General features: G+C 40.2%; 2 protein-coding genes across 2 annotated transcripts; one reads left to right on the top strand and one right to left on the bottom strand.

Moving 5' to 3' along the window:
* The first annotated feature begins 428 nt into the window (after positions 1 to 428).
* Positions 429 to 4,292, top strand: rps10 (ribosomal protein S10). The gene is made up of 6 exons (XM_041035064.1): positions 429 to 479; positions 956 to 1,105; positions 2,042 to 2,216; positions 3,213 to 3,290; positions 3,828 to 3,883; positions 4,207 to 4,292. Exons 2-6 carry the CDS (start codon positions 956 to 958, stop codon positions 4,246 to 4,248), a joined length of 501 nt encoding a protein of 166 aa, XP_040890998.1. The 5' UTR covers positions 429 to 479; the 3' UTR covers positions 4,249 to 4,292.
* Positions 4,293 to 6,882: 2,590 nt separating this feature from the next.
* On the bottom strand, positions 6,883 to 15,926 carry nudt3b (nudix (nucleoside diphosphate linked moiety X)-type motif 3b). Its single transcript, XM_041033774.1, has 5 exons — positions 15,536 to 15,926; positions 13,963 to 14,073; positions 11,450 to 11,494; positions 11,264 to 11,348; positions 6,883 to 10,951 (listed from the first exon to the last, which is right to left on the bottom strand). Exons 1-5 carry the CDS (start codon positions 15,632 to 15,634, stop codon positions 10,755 to 10,757), a joined length of 537 nt encoding a protein of 178 aa, XP_040889708.1. The 5' UTR covers positions 15,635 to 15,926; the 3' UTR covers positions 6,883 to 10,754.
* Positions 15,927 to 17,027: the final 1,101 nt, after the last annotated feature.

Here is a 17,027-nt window from a genome sequence, read left to right as displayed (position 1 = left end):
ATGAAAATCCCAGGAGATTAGCAGTTTCTGAAATATACTCAAACCAGCCTGTCTGGCAACAACAGTAATGTCTAAGTCAGTGAGATCACATCTTCTTCCACTGTCTGATGATTGATGTGAACATTAAATGAAGCTCCTGACCTGTGACTGAATTGTTTTATACCCTGCACATCTGCCACATGATTGGCTGATTAGATGAATAAGCAGGTGCACGTGTCCATGAAATTTGAAGAAGACGTCTGTTTGCTCTATTTGCCTCAAAAATAAAAAAAAAAAGTATTTTATCGCAAACTTTTGCACTGAACTGAAACACACAAAGCCTGTTCTCAACAGTATCCTATGTGTAACAACCGACCTGCTGTTTCCCTCCACACCGACAGGGGGCAGCACCTCTTGCGGCCGAGCCGGGCCGAGGGCATAAACCTTCCCCTTCGCCGACAGTCGTTCCTTCCGGCTCCGGTCCCCTAACAAGTGGAAAGGTAACGACAGACCCGGCGTTTTAATCTAAATATATCTTCAACATCTTATGACTTCTAAAGCAATAATGTTAGATGTTCGATCGCTATTAATGCCGTAGTGGACAACGTGAACGTATTTTAGCCTTTAACGTTTTACAACAGTGGATATTAAACTTAAAAGGAGAGCAGTAACCCTCAGTGATGTAGACGAGCGGCTGCCATTTTTCCCGGTTAACGCAGGCCGCCTTCATAAACGTTAATATTTATGAAAGTGTGTAGCTAGGGATGTGAACACTTAAACATTTTCGTGCTTATTATGTAATAAAGCGTTAGTAGGTTGACTTTCTGCTGCTTTGACTTTCCTAAGTGGATGTAGCTAAGCTAGCTAGCTAGCTTGTTAGCTATCTTAGCTAGTTAGCATGCCGTTAGGGCTGAAGCCCTGTCAGTCTGTCACAGTACCTTTTAAAAATTAATTCACACGTTGTCACTTAACACAGATGCTGATGCCCAAGAAGAACCGCATTGCTATCTATGAGCTCCTCTTCAAGGAGGGAGTCATGGTGGCCAAGAAAGATGTCCACCTGGCCAAGCATCCCGAGCTTGCTGACAAGAATGTGCCCAACCTTCATGTGATGAAAGCGATGCAGGTGAGAAAAATGATCATGATGATGATGAAGGATGAAGACTGACCACTAACATTGTAATCGTTTTTATTTTTGTTTTTAGACTGTAAAGTATTTAGCCGTAAGTGGCACATAATTTATGGGTGGTGTTTTTTTTGTTTGGCATTCATTGTGGGCAGCAAAGGAAGAATTTCATTGTACAAGGAAACGTGTTTCTTCGCTGTGCATATGATAATAAACTCTTTGAATTCTTTGATGGGGAAACTATCTTTGTATTCACTGTTCATTCACTTGCTCGGTCAATCATGAAGATCAGAAAACTGTGACACTGTGCATAAGCTGAACAGAACATTGTGTGAAGCAGATCGCAATATCCAAACTACATCACTGCGTTGTAGTAGACAGTTTTTAGATTCACATTCTCTCAGAGCAGTGCTTCTCAACTCCGCCATTTACACCATGATTGTGTCCTGTCATAATTAAACACTTTCATGTCTCCACTACAGCTGAGACACTCAGGTTCTTCTGAAAGCTCTTATATACATGATTCTAGTTATTTTAATCCGACTTTAGTGGATATAGACTTGTTATAACATTTCACATGTAACTCTGAAATCCCACAGCCATTTTTAATTGTTCGTAGATGTGAACGTTTGTGTGATGTAAGGGGAAATCTTTTCCTGTTCCTACTGTCCATCCCATTTGTTGTGAACATATAACTGTAATTAAATAGGTCAGATTAGTTTCTTGACAAAAATTACATTAACTTACATCAGGGAGGGAGGTGGGGAAGCGTAACGTTTTTTTCTGGTGCAGCAGTGTGAGACAAAAGTTTGTGAGCCAACGCCAAGAAAAGATAGACTTACTGTGGCAGCATCAAGAGGATTTGGTTGTGATTTGTTTTGCTAGTAGTCTGCTTGATGTGATAATTGTGTCTATATGCCTTGGTCTTTCTTCCAGTCCTTGAAGTCCTGTGGGTATGTCAAGGAGCAATTTGCCTGGCGTCATTTTTACTGGTACCTCACCAACGAGGGTATCCAGTACCTGAGAGACTTCCTCCACCTTCCCCCTGAGATCGTGCCCGCCACCCTGCGCCGCCAGACCCGCCCTGAGACCGCAAGGCCCAGGCCCAAGGGTAAGCTCTCTGATATGCACGTAATGTGGTTTCGATTTAATGTTACTTGATTGTAATTAGGTTGTTTTCAGCTGGAATGTGCTGTATTTCTCAGAAACCAATACCACAATCTGCAGAACATTGGCAGTGACTGTAACTGGACTGATGTTGCTTATTAGAGCTGGTATCAACCAGTGCCTGTAGTATGCTGATGTTTGAAAGTGTGTCTGTTTTAACTTTAAATTAATTGTGGACTGATTGTAAATTTTGGAATCTCAGAATCTCACTAACTAAACCACAAGTCATTAACTCTTGATGTAAACCTGCTGAGTGGAAGCATACCAAAGAGCTTAACACCACGGAGAGAAAAGGCTGCAGCCGGGGCCCAGCGTTGAGTTCAGCAACTCTGATTGTTCTTAGTTTCCAGTTGTTCATCAGCTCGAGATGATAATGGAAACTGCTCATTGTAGCCACCATTCAAGTCTCAATAAGAATTGAAAGATACTAATTTAGTAGTAAGGGTAGGGAATGAAAAATGTTGTTTGAATGTATCTTGACAGTCACTTCATACTTTGTCTGCTTGTGGGAATGTTGTGATATTGCTGGGGAGGTCTGTTCTGTATGTGCCGTTCACAGCTGAATGTGTGTATTCTGCTCAGACTTAGACCTCATTCATAACAGACAGCAGCTGAAAATGAATAGCACCTTATGGACTATTTAATGCAAAACTTGAATTAAGTTAAGATAAATTGTGATTGCTTCAGCAGTGTTTATGGGTTTTATTATTTACCCCTACGGCAAACAAGTTCTTCAGGTTGGTCACGATTAATCTGCACATAAAGGAGTGCCTAAGGCTGAAATTTGATTCTTTTCTCCCTTAACAAGCACATGTATATAGCGAGACCTCTCGGCATTAAAATGAAATAGCTCTCACTTAAATATACTGAATGTCCTCTTATCCTTGTTTTCAGCTCTCACCTTGAATGATGTTTTCTTTATTGTGTTTTGTTTCTGCAGGAATGGAAGGAGAGAGGCCTGCCCGCCTTAACCGTGGGGAGGCTGACAGAGATGCTTACAGGCGATCTGCTGCACCCCGTGCGTATATTTCAGTAATACTACTCACCCCTTTGCTTATGTGGTCTCATGCTGTGTTAAGTTTAATGAGTTGAACTAAATCCTTAAAATGAGGCCGTTGGCTTGGTCTTTTAATTTTTAAGATATGATGATAAATTAGCAACAATTCTCCAACTGTGAAGAAAGCACATCTGTAATTCAAGTAGATTTTAAAGGATATTCAACAAGGTGTGTGGAAGTTTTAATTAGCATTTGAATGATTAGTCAGTTAATCATTTAGTCAGTTATAGAAAAATAAACAATAGCTGTTTTGATATTTGATTCTTTTGGTTATTTTTCAAACAAACGAAATTGCAGGATTTGTTAGATATAATAAACTGGAGACCTTTAGGCTTGTAGTCAGATATTTGAAGACATCACTTTAATGGAGAATCCTTTCTCTGAAGTACGCTTATCATTGTGTGTGTTTATTTTGCCGCTTACCATTGGCGAATGTGTTTTTGAGGTTGAGTCATGAAATTTATTGGCTGACTTGTTCATTCACTGCTTCTCCATCAGCTGGTGCTGACAAGAAAGCAGAGGCCGGTGCTGGAGCTGCCACAGAGTTCCAGTTTGTAAGTGCTTCTCCTTTTTGTTTTCCCTTTTTTTACGTGTGGGTATTTTGCTAAACGTTGTATTGGTGACAAGCATATTTTGGTTTTGAATCATTTTTTTCCGGCTACGGCAAATGAGGAATGTTTTCTACAGTACAAAGTACAGCAAACAACAATCCACATTGCTGCCTGAAACATTGTTAGGTTATGGGTGCGGTTTTACACTGGTTTCAGTAAGGAATGTCAGGAAACTAAATTTAGTTTGTAGAGTTTGTCTGTTGAACTTCATTCTGCTGTTGAGTCCATGTTGACTGATGTATTAACAAATCTTCTCTCTCTTGCAGAGGGGTGGCTTCGGACGCGGCAGAGGACAGCAGCCTCAGTAAATTTCACTGTTTCTTTGTGTACAATAAAGAAAAAAATCAAAATACAACTTGTACTTCTCAGTGTTTTGCGGATGGCGATTGTGTGTTGGTGGTTGCTTCTTTCAGCACAGACTTTAGTCAGCAAGTTCGAGATTTAGAAGAATGAGCCCAAGTCAGTTTGTTGAGATGAAAGTGACCAGATTATAAACTACAAAAAACAAAACAGGATCTAGTTAGTTTTAAATCTTTAAATTAAAGAATTGGGATTATTGTTATACTGCCTGGAAGTAATGGTGATGAAATGATAAATAATTCTAGGTCATATTGTTTCCATTAGACTTTAATATATTTGCCATTGAGATCGTGAAACGGGTATTAAATCGCTTTCTGTGTGGGATGATAAAATAGATGGTTAAGATGGTGCCTGTGGTTACATGCACTTATCTTCCCATCTGACTAGATGCAGGATCTAGTGAATCACATACCGGTAAAACTTGCCACATGTGTTCTGTCCTTTGTTTTTTGTTTTTTGTTTTTTTTTACAGCAGCAGACATTTTGACTTGTCTCAGGAGTTACTGGTAACATTAATGGTGGCTCTAATATGTTCAAGTGTGCCAGGAAGCCATGACAGCACAGAAAACACCAGGACTCAGGAACTAGAGCTGCTAATTGTAATTAAGCTATCGTTAATTATACAAATGTTCTTAATTATGTCAAAATGTCCTCCTTAAAAAAGGCCCATAGCTCATTTATTTTGCTCTGGGTAGTGACCACGATAGGCCAGGAAGGGGGTGGATCTGTTCCCGAAAAAGGTGTTTTCACTTTAACCCTATCAGGACTGTGTGGGCCTGTACTGACTGTCCTCTACAGTATATGTTACTCAGCGTGCTGTTAGCTGCACCCGTCAGGGCAGGTCAAATCAGAGTTTTACCATTTATTATTAGAATATAGTTTTTGGTGACTGCCTAAATTCAACATGGGTAAAGTTTTAATCAAGCCTGTGTGGATGTGCACGGACTGTAAACTTTGCCATATATCATCAGAAAAACAACAAAAAAATACTAATGGTTGTCTAGACAGTGTAAATTGATGTGAAGCTTACTTTGAAAGTACAAGGAACAGCTCTCGCTGGAGGGGAATGAGTGTGCACCACCACACAATTCACATGAAAAGGCACAGGCTGTTTTTATGACTGCTTTTGATGTGAAATAATACCCATTAGCTGGACTACCTTCCAGTTTTAAACAGGTTTTAAGTATGTATTGTGTTCAAACTTGAGAAACTACTAAATGAATTATACTCCAAAAAAGTCTGTATGCATATAAAGAGCTAAACCTTTGACTGTTGGTGATGTATCTCTCTGCCCCTTATTGCAATTCACAAAGGAAGCGGATGTGTATTTCCAAATCCATACAACACTCCAACTGCATAGACTATAAATTGCAGGTTGATCCTGATAGTACACGATTTGTGCAAAGTATGAAGAAATAAACATACTTAGCTGTTTTGTACTAACGTGAAATGGCCCTTGCGCCATCAAACGTCAACTTTATTATTCACCTTCCACTTCACAAAGAGACAGCAAAACTCTTTCCCCCCCAAAAAATGTAATTGTTTTTTTTTTTGTTTTGTTTTCTGATGTGTTCCCGGAGCTCCTCCACCACCATCCACAATTAATTTAAATTTTTTCCATCCGTGAGCCGTTCCTCCACTTCCTTTGTGCACTGCATCATGGAAGAACAGTTTGCATCAGCAGCCCGCTCAAAACTCATCAGATTTTAGTAAGCATGCAGACTGCATGAGGTATAATTCATTTTGGTTTTACATACTCAAAACCTGCTTAGAATCAGAATGTAGGACTGTTGACAAGTCAGCTCCAGACCGTATCTTAAAACAAAAATAAAACCAAGTTGCAGCTTTTGAAAGACATTTAGCTTTCTGTTTGTGATGTTTATTTGCAGGAGCGTTGTGATGTCGCAGCCTCGCTGACGATTGACGGCGTACACATTGGATCATTTCCTGTCAGTACAAGACAGTAAGTATGTTCATCTCTTGTATACAAAGTGCAAAACCAGTGTAAAGATTTGTGTTACGTACATTGGAGCTGCAGTGATGCAACTACTTTGATAATCGTTTTAATCATTTTTCAAGCAAATTACAAACACTCCCTGGCTAAAGATTCTCAGATATGATCATCTTGTGCTTTTCTTTGTCATATTTGTTTGTGAACGTAATATTTTTTATACATTTTTGCACAAACGCCTCTGGACACCTTTATTTTTTGACATTTTATAGAGAAACCATTTAATCAATTGAGAAAACAATCTGCAGATCTTTTGATAGTGAAAATATTTGTTACTTGCAACCGTACAGTGTATACTTTATGTATTTATAGTATGAAATTTGGACACAGCAGTTGCTTGAAGACAAGAATTACGACTCTGGCCACGGATTTATAACATTTAAAACTTGCTATACAAAAAGAGAAAACAGGCAACCAAAGGTCAGTCAGTCTAGTTGACAAAAATCTATATGCAGGCCTTTAAATCAGTCCCCTGCTCTACATTGAAGCGTATGATTTATTTGTGTGGCAAAGGAGTACTGACTTACCGTACAAACAGTACAAATTGTTGAACACAAACACAGACACTGGCCTGAATGTGAAATACTGGTGTTTATTTGTTGGCACATTTATATTACAATCTTTAGTCTTCTCGCACTGGTTTTATTCCATAGTCTCAAATGACAAAAGAGAGGAAAAGAAAATTCCAGTGACACATATACCTTGGAGAACACAATTTCAACAAGTATGTAACTTCAAGGCTGAGGTCAACAGCTACAAGTGCACGTGTTTAGTTTGTTTATTCAATTGCAAGTATACTGGGGGCAAATGTTTTAAATCAATTTCTATATATATATATATATTTTAAAGTCATTCCGTTGATAAAATGATCTGACCATGATGCTATAGGAAACTGAATGTTACAATCCTCAGCTGTTAAGTGATGTGCTTATTATATTTTTTGCTTTGGCCACAAGATGGGGCCAGCTAATTGACGTGGCAATACAATATTTAAATCATCAACTTTGGTAAATTAAAAGGAAGTGACTTTATCTGAAGCCGCAATTGTACTTTCACTAATAAATCCTCTGTTTTGCCCAAGTTCAGAAGACTCCAACGTACAAAGGAGCCAATTACAACAGCAGAAATCTCCAGGAAGAAAGGGTAGATGTGTTTGCTCCACATAACTCCATTTATGTGGAGATATTTATTTCTTAAATTCCCCCCTGAACTCCAGCCTAAATTACTCTATTTATGACAGAGTTACAAGGAAGTTTTTCTTGTTTTTGTCTTTTTAAATGGACACTAATCCTTATTGACCAAAGCCAGTGTTTGTCCTCTGGCTGTATGGGTGCTGTGTTAGCTTTACACAAGACATAGTTTGTCAAAAACAGAACCAATTAAAGGAGAAACAAAAAAAAAAGGATGAGTAAAAAGTGGTCATTAATAATTAAGTCACTGTCTGTTATTTGTGGAAATCCTCCTCACATTCATTTTGACAGTACCTGTCACCCACACCAAACCACCAAGAGTGAATTAGATCATTGCCAATTACCCAGGGTTGAGTTTTGTTTTTCCACCATATACAGGTTCATCCCCTTAACATCTAATTGCACATTTAGATGAAGACTAAAAGCTCTAATCAACACAAAATCTCACAGGAAGTGCCAGGTAGGGCATCATAAAGCAAGACTTTGGCCACCACACCTTTCTGATACACAGCAGTAAAACCAGCTCAAAGTCTCAACTTGTTGTGAAGGAGACTTCAGACTCCTTTCACTTATGCTGTCATTCAGAAAAAAAACATTTGAATTCCTGGATTATCACAGGCTCATATAAGGAGTCTGTGTAAAGCTCAATTTGCTGGGACAGTGATGCCCGCTTTGACGATGAATGGGAGAAAGACTAAGAAAGACAGTCACCACTAATTGACAGCCACTGCTGCCACTGTAAAGAGCCTTCCCGCCTCTTTTCCTGGTTAGCGTTTGTTCCACTAGCTGTCAGTTCTCAATGTGATTTCCAACAAAAGGCTTCTCATCAGTTTGTACTGACGTTTTCTGTCCATATTCAAACTTAAATTGGAAACTGCTCCTTTACCGGACAGTAAACCTTGAGCACCTCTACATTTTAACCAAGGCTAAATTATTTTTGTTTGCAATCAAATCATTTATTTATCTTTATTTAAATGATCAAGTGCTCGAAGTTATTATCCAACAATGAGGTAAATGGTGTTGGTGTTAACTAGCTGTTAAATAGTGTTAAATAGTGGAAATTTATCAGCTACAAGAGCCATATACTTCCCTCAGGGTTTGGTGGAGACCAAAAAGGAGCTAAAAGGAGACTGAAAACCAATTCAACCGATGAAAGCCAATGTTTTCCCCATTACTGCTGGATGCATAAATAGGCAACTGGCAATTGCCAACAATTTAGCCATATTACTGAAAAGGTGATAACATGTCATTGTGTGTTTACAGTTTGTTTCAATGGCTCCAGGTGGCCAAAAAAATAAGTTATTGCAGGTTTGAATATAGACAGATAATTACAGTATGACGTTTGGGCTCTTAAGTAAGACCAGTGAACGAAACTCTCCCTGGGAAACTGACACTGGTGGTACAGCTGCTAGCTTGAAAAAGACTTCAGGCCTACAAACTGCTAAACAAAATAGTGGTATTGAAACTCAGACTGCAGTTGTACTTCATTGTATAACTTGGCCAAACGTAAGGGGGGGAAAAAACAGTAATTCCTTACTGTTACACATTTGTTTAGGTAAAAAAGGATTAAGGATTTTGAGAAACAGGTTCTTCTCTCTCACCCACAATCACAACCACGTTCTTCGTTCTTTAGCCTCAGGTGTACTCTACGCTATCTCAGGAGAAAATTCCCAACGGCTCCAAAATCACCGGCATGAGTTCAATCAGTTCTTCCAGCCTCAGTTGAAATGACATGTAGCACTCACAGATGTGTAAGATGTGTTTTGTCATTTGTACTCTCACCTTTGATCTATACAGAAATAAACAATTTACAATAAAAACCTCTTACATGCTATCTACAGCGCCTCCAGTTTCACAGTATTGAGCCAGCTGCCTCACACAACAGAGGCCAAGTGACGCAGCTCGGCTAAAGAGACTTTTGCCAGACGTTAGAGAAGAAAAAACAAAAAACAAAAACTAGTATCCAAAAGCATTTTACATGTTAAAAACGAGGTCTCAAACTGTACAAGGCTTGTTTGTTCTGCATCTTGCCAAAGACAGCATCATAGATTCCATTACTTTCAATGTCAAGCAGGTGTTTCGGGTGTTTTTGGGGATGCAGATTAAATACTCAAAAAGAAGGGTTAAAAAAAAAGAAAAGAAAATATCCATAATGAAACGTGCCCACTAAAGTCACCTGTGCTATGTTACGAACACAATGTAAACAATTGCTTTTAACCAAACTGAATGTGAGGAGTAAAATACGGAAATGGGTTTTAATAACTTAAGTGATATGTGCTGCATTTTGAAATTACAAGGTCATGATTTTGAAATCTACTACTTCTACCCTCTCAGTATGTGGAGGAAGACTTTGTAGTCAGTCACAATAAAGCATAAAAAAACAAAGGGATTAAAAGGAGGTAAAGACACTGAGGAGAAAGGTGGTTCATTTTACATTGTATGCTGACATTCTTTCACTCCCTGTACAGTATATATGCTCCGTTTGAGAGCGAAACCTGTAGTGCTTGGCTAGCTTCCCAAATAAGAGAGAACATACTTGACACTTGAAATTGAAAGACTACTGAGGGCCATATCCTTCTGATAAAAGAGACACCAACAAGCACGATAAAGAGCAAAAAATGAAGAGAATCCAAAGACCTTACCACAAGTCTGTTGCACAGTCAGCATCGGGTCACTCGAGCGAGTGTGACACAACATAACGGTGCTCATGCAAGACAAGTCACTTCCCACAATTCTGTTCATTCAGATACAGACAACATTTCATATCCTTATAACAGGGGAGGGACTACGCTAATGGGCACATTCATTCACAGAAAAATAACCGAAAAAATGGAGGAGACGTTAAAAAGACCACCAAAAGCCTTCAGCTTAAGCACTAAGTATACACTTTTACATTACAACAGTAAAAAGTAGTTCTTGCATTCAATAAACACCACGCTAAGGGCGCGTTAATGAAAGAGAATGAAGGGAGCGAGGGGACATTTCATGCAGTTGTCAGTAAAAAGAAAAAGAAAAAAAAAGGAGGGGTCAAAAATTACATTTACATTTACAAAGTGTTTCAGACTATTCACCCAACACTTGTCATCAAGTCTGTGCCACAGTTCTGGCACAAAGGAGTTGGCAAGGCAAACCATGTTATTGAGACAAAAAAAGGAGAAGAGGATAGAAGAGAAGAGAATAGAAGAGAAATGACACAAGTAAGAGCGCAAGTGGTGGCGAAAGCTCCTGGGGGGTGTCAGAGTTACGGTTTTAGTTATCTGATACCCGAGACAGAGCTCTGATTGATGCTGTAGGTAGGGGAGAGGTCCCCGCCTATCGTGGTCACCAAAGGTGTTCCGTTACTGGTCAGGCAACTCTCCTGGAGAGCCTCAAAGTAGGTGGCCTGCACAGGCTTGTGACACTGCAACACTTGTATGGCATCGTCTATTTTAAACCATTCCCTTTTTCTCCCTGTTGACAGAACAACACAGCATTGTCAAGCAAGTTAATACATGTGAGAGACAACATGAGGTGGAAAAAAAAAATTGTGAATAATAGGTTTTGAATAATTATCAGTGCTATACACAGCATTGAACTGAAAATCACAAGGGCAGGAACAAAGCTGGTTTTATAATCTCCCCCAGTAAACACACAGTAAAACCCCTGAACTCTAATAGCACTAAGTCCTAGGAAAGAAAAATAAAGCTACTGACAGCATTTGACTGCCTGAGAACTTTGTCCATATGATCCCCATTTGCCAAGTAAACAAATGCAGTGCTTTACCAATATTGACCGAGTCCTCCCAGTCCTCCAGCACCTCTGTTACAATAAGAACATAGACGTAGGTTCTGTGTTTCCTCTCTTGGTTCTGTGGGGGAAAATTGTCATATTTTCCATTCTCATTCACAAACATGCTGCACGGTCTGTTAATATTTGAAGACCAAAAAAAGTATACAGCAAACAACTCACCTCAAATACTCCAACTAAGCGACCTAAAGTCCCCTTCACACCGGCCTGTGGAGGAAAAAAAAAAAAGATAAAATGGTTAGCAAATTTATACCACAAAAAGTATTGTGGTTTAACCTAATACAGTCATATGACCCATAGAACATACTGCAATCTAATAGCCCTGTTGAGCCAGTGTCAGAGTTGTTGATTTAACTTCATTGCAGGTATTTCTTAAGTCTGTGGTTTGTGTTGCAGTGAATTACATTACATCATAACTGTTTTGTTTATCCTATCGCTGGGCAGCTGCTGAATCCTCAAAATAAAGCACAAATAAAAAACTATATATATGTATATATAAAAAACAAAAACAACCAATTAGTTTTACTTGAGCAAAGGTTTAAATCGTGCTGCATTTACTGATTTTTTTCTTTATTTGTGCCGTATTTTCAGTGTTAAGAGGTGTAATTTAGCCAAAGGCAAGATAAAAGATGTTTGATAATCTAAATTCAGACATTTACATTCACAAAAGTTATTTAAGTTATTTAATCTACAGTTATATAAAGCAGCGAAATGCAGCAAATCCTCATATTTGAGAAGCTGAAACCAGCAAATGTTGGTACTGACCAAACGTGTAAACAAGACTGTTCAGCTATCACTTACGGTCACATACAGACCGCTTCTCTACAAGATGCTTTGAGTATCAAGAAAGATCACATATAAAGGTCAGAAACAAAAAAAAACAGAATAAGCCCTTTGCTGTCAGCTGCCATTACATTTTTCTCCATTCAAGCTAAGCCACACAATAGACAACCTTTCTGTCAGAGAGGACACCTTGAACACTTCTCACTGACTGTTACCTTTAAACATATTCTAATAACAAAAATAATCTCCAAGGTAGATCTTAATTCCCAGAGGTGAGTGGCAGGTCAGATTTAGATACAGAGCCAGGCCACTTGCTGACATCTTTGCTGCTGCTTCTTCTTCAGGTTCCAGTTTCAGTCTATAAATAAATGTTGACTCCACACACTGTACCATGGACTCAGTGTTGTACTCTTCAGGCCTTCAGCTAGATCATATGGAAAAGAACGGGCCCACCCCTAGAAACCCCAAAGACGTGCCAGGGATTAAGTAATAGGCCAAAAGTCAACCTGTATGTTTTTATGTGATGGAAAATGTCTCCCAGCTCAGGCATTTGTGTAACTGAAGACTTCTGGGCATCATCTTGGAAGAGGATGCACAGCACTGGGGCTGCACTACAAGATATGCAATGCTGTTCTGTGCAATGCTGTCTTCATGGTGAAAGTCATGAGTGCTGTGTTTTCACAGTCATCCCTGACAAAACTCCAAACCAATGAGCATAAGCAATCACTGGTTGCTCATATGGTCATCAGAATAAGCTTGCGAGGATTAGGATATGTCCTGTTACACCACCGTCCAATAAGAGGCTTAGAAAGCCACAGTACACGGTGATGCATTGTGTACCACTCAAAGTCACCGCAAAGTTTCTGAATGTGGCCTTTTAGCACTAACAAACTTCAGTAGTGACGTGACATTGCTTTTGACCCTGTGGAAATGTGTTGGCATGGCCTCCTGGAACCGCCGAAGCAACCACACAGCAGCAGCCAGGATAAGAGATGATATCAGCATCCATCAGTGTGATGGATCACACACAGAGAACAGGCTTTATGTGGTCAGTGACCCGCCAAGAGCTGACAGCCGGGCGAGATTCAGTGTCTTCAGTGCCCTCTCGCCTTTTTAATCAAAATGCCCAAGAGATGAACAGCATGTACAGTCAAGGGAAGCCTGATTTGAGGGACGGACGTAGGAAATATAAGCAGGATATTGATTTCCAATGAGCTTCAGAACTGTCCTAATTGCTACACACCCTCCCCAACATAAACAAAAAAAAAGTCATATTTGTCCTTCAAGATGCCTCTGTAACACGGCCACTGTTGTAAAAATAGATCTGTTCAAAATGCATAAACAATGAAAGTCACTTGTTTTCTGTTGATCTACTGTATTTGTGGGATTGGATAGAACTGCAGTGGAACCGCTGGGTAGCCAGTGTTCAATCTCAGTGTGACCTCCTTTGACACCTAAACACTACTTTGTAACATGATGCTATGATACAGCTTACATGTTGCTAGGCTCTCTCTCTTTCTGTCCATGCAAACAGGATGACTGCACTGACAAAATGGGCTTTGAGAGCAAGGTATTAGGCTCAGTGTTAAATACGGACATGATTTAATAGAAATGAAATACAATACAGCTTACGAGCCTATACTCAAACTAATATACCAAGCTGTAAATGGAAATCCATTCTCAGAACAATATTCCTGGCTGTGAACTAAGTCTAGAAAGGCATGTTTCACCTCCATGTTTCAAATACAAGGGTCAAGTAAAGTTTGCCAGTCACAGTCTATGTAGCAATGCTTATCTGACAACACAGTCAGCTACAAAGAATATAAGAAAAGGGGCACACAATATAGGATTAAATTAAATGTTATAATTATGAAAACAATGAAAGAACAGACCTCTTCACACACTTCTCGAGCTGCAGCAACATTGGGCTCTTCTTCCGGCTCCATTCCCCCTCCAGGAACTATCCACTTGTCAGGATGTCGACTACTGCTCACCAGCAACACCTGCAATGCCATTCAGGACTGGTTAGGCACTACAATCGAACGCAATGTTGTTTGCTGGTGTGTTCACAGTACACAAGTGCTGCTGCGTGTGCAAAGCATTGGGTGATCTGTTTTAGTGATGAATGCAAGAGCCAAACCTTAACATGTGACACAACAGCTACCTGTCAGCTACTACAAGCAAAACTATCAAGACTGTAACTGAAGTGACATGGGGCTAAGCTTTCAAGCTGGATATTGTGTGAATAACTTGCTGTATGGCTGCAAGTAGATCATGCACCCCCACCACCCCAGTAGCTGGGGAATGAGTCACTGAGTTTGCTTCATTCAACACTAGTATGGTGAGTTCGCGGTGTCAACAATCTGTTTGGGAAAAGCTGAAGCTTGGCTGATTGCCGATCTAAAAGGCTACAGTCTTTGGTAAAAGTTTCTTGCTACGTGCTGGTCATACTGATGTATTTCCTGTAATCAACAGCCCATGTTGTTCACAATCCGGCCTCTACTTCCACCAGAATGAGGAATTAGTTTAGTCTCATTTCGTCTCCTCCCCTGGTTAAAATGTTTCCACTACAAAGACATCTTTGTGCGTGTTGTTGACTGGACATCAGCTTCCCAAATCGCTTCTGATCTCAAATAACCCTTTGCAGGCTAGTTCGAGCGGCTTTCACGGGAGAGCGCACGAAGGTAGCAACTGTGGTTCATTCACAGATAAGTTACGTGGTGAAAATGTGTACACACCACAACAAGTTTAGAGTTTGACAGTAAGCTGAGCTGATGCTCCAAATCTTAGCACTGTTTATTTAAACTCATAAAGTAAACAACGCAAAATGCACAGTGTTGTAAGCTAACCGGGTCTCACTACCAGGGCTGTCGTCAGGCTAAAGCTAACACAGCTAATAGCTGCCTTTGAGTCCAATGTTTGGCTAGCAGTACCAGTTGCATTAACGCTAATACAGTTAACATTAACAGTCGCTTTGCTCGTCAAATTGTGTCGTACACGAGCATGACTTAGTCTATCACTTTAAAAATCAGAACAATGATTTCCATCTCTCCAATCGCTCTTTATGATAAAGTCACCAGTCGCAACAGCCTGATCTCTGGGCTGTGGTCGCTGGCCGAGAGCCGGCTGCCCACAGCTGCTATACGGCTAGTTAGCAAGCTAACGTTAGCATGCAGCTAGCAGGTTAGCCCCATGAAGAACGCTAGGTATAAAAGCCAGAGGCTGCTACCTGCACAGCTAAAGAGGCTTACATAACACTGGCTATGAGCTGAAAACTGACGTTTAATTCAGAACCTCAGAGGACGACACGGAAGCCTAAGAAAGGGGTGAGTAATTGTTTCCAACTGCGATAAAATCACAGCTGTGTAGATAAATAGATCGATTTACAGACAGAGAAGACAGCGAAAGCAGCTACGGCGGCTAATGTTAGCTTGGCCCGCCAGACAGCAACATCACCGGCCTCACCTCCTCCTCCGTCTCGCTCCTGAAGCACAGACAGGCGGCCCGCTTCTTGTAGCCATCCCCGTCGTACGTCCGGGTTTGATTTGACTTGAGCTTCATCATTTCGGGGGCACAAAAGTTCAAAAGTACAGCTAAGTTTACCACGTATAAAGATGATGGTTAAAGACGCAAAGTCCTCCTCCGGGGAACCTCGGCGTTTTACTTAAAAGAAATAACTTCTTCTTCGCTTCATTTTCACAAACCTAGGCACATCTACGGCACGGTCGCCATTACAAGGAGCCGCTACGCCCACGACGTAATTTAACCTTTAATAGCTCGGAGAGCGTAAGAAAATTACCTATCGTGCGTTGAAGAATCGGGACAACAGATCGGGGGGGAAAAACGCAACACCACGCTGTGACTGGAGTGAGCCGGTGAAGGAAACTGGCACTTTTGACTCCCACTAGCTTGCCACGGCCACTTGTTTGAGGCTGATATAATTATAATCTGGCACCGCCTTACTTCGAAGAGTTAAAACGCAACGTTATCCACGTAGTATGCTGTCAAAACTGCAAAACGGGATGCAGGGTTGGTTCATCAGGTTCAGCACCGCAGGTAATGGACAGCGCCAGCATGATCCTCAAACCCGATCCAGCGACGTGAAGTAAAATGGTAGGCTGGTCTTACACAGGAGTTCACCAGTGCCACATAGCAGTGTAGACCTGAAACAACTAGACAACAGCCAAAGGCTTGATCAGAAACTATTCCATAATCAGTTAATCATTTCATTCTTGAATGCCAATCATTTTCTGGTATCAGTTTCTCAAATGTGAGAATCTTTTTTTAATATTAGTCAGATTAAATAAGCAATTTGAACATTGACCATTTAAAAAAAAATTCTGACATTCCATAGATAAAACATTTAATCAGTTTATTGAAAAAAATTCTCAGACATCAATTACTCATTAATTACTACATCTTAAAGCATTATACTGTTTTGTGTAACGTGAAATAGCAATGTTCTGCATACATTTACACAACAGCAGCAGGGAAGCAAACAGTGCATGCACTAATAAGAGTGTTGATGTGCCCAGGACGTGATCTTCTTGTACTCCACCCCTGTCTTCTTCCTTTTTGCATTCAGATGACATTTCTGAGTCTTTGTCTTTTTCTCCAGAGAAAGGAAAGCATGAACCTGTGAATTGGTGGAACTAATGGTTTTGCCTCTTTGTCCAGTGCCTTCATGCATTTTCAACATTTTCTTCACAGCTATAACCTGTATTCAGTATGATTTTTCTTATATTTGCCTAGTTACAAATGGATAAGCAGTCTCTCTGCCACAATTTGGATTACTTCATCTTATTCCCAAAATAACTAGTGCCTGCCTCCTACAAATAAGCAACTGACAGAAACAAGTGACTATAGTCAGTCTGTAAAGAGAGCTCAGTGACAGGTCTGTTGATTCACACTGAATTTCCCCCTCGACTCACTACCTGCAGTAATGACAGAGCAGATG

This window comes from Toxotes jaculatrix, chromosome 3 (genome assembly GCF_017976425.1).
Source record: "Toxotes jaculatrix isolate fToxJac2 chromosome 3, fToxJac2.pri, whole genome shotgun sequence".
Classification (NCBI taxonomy): domain Eukaryota; kingdom Metazoa; phylum Chordata; class Actinopteri; family Toxotidae; genus Toxotes; species Toxotes jaculatrix.
Note: the sequence above shows the minus strand (reverse complement) of the source record. Positions and strands in the feature narration are given on the sequence as shown.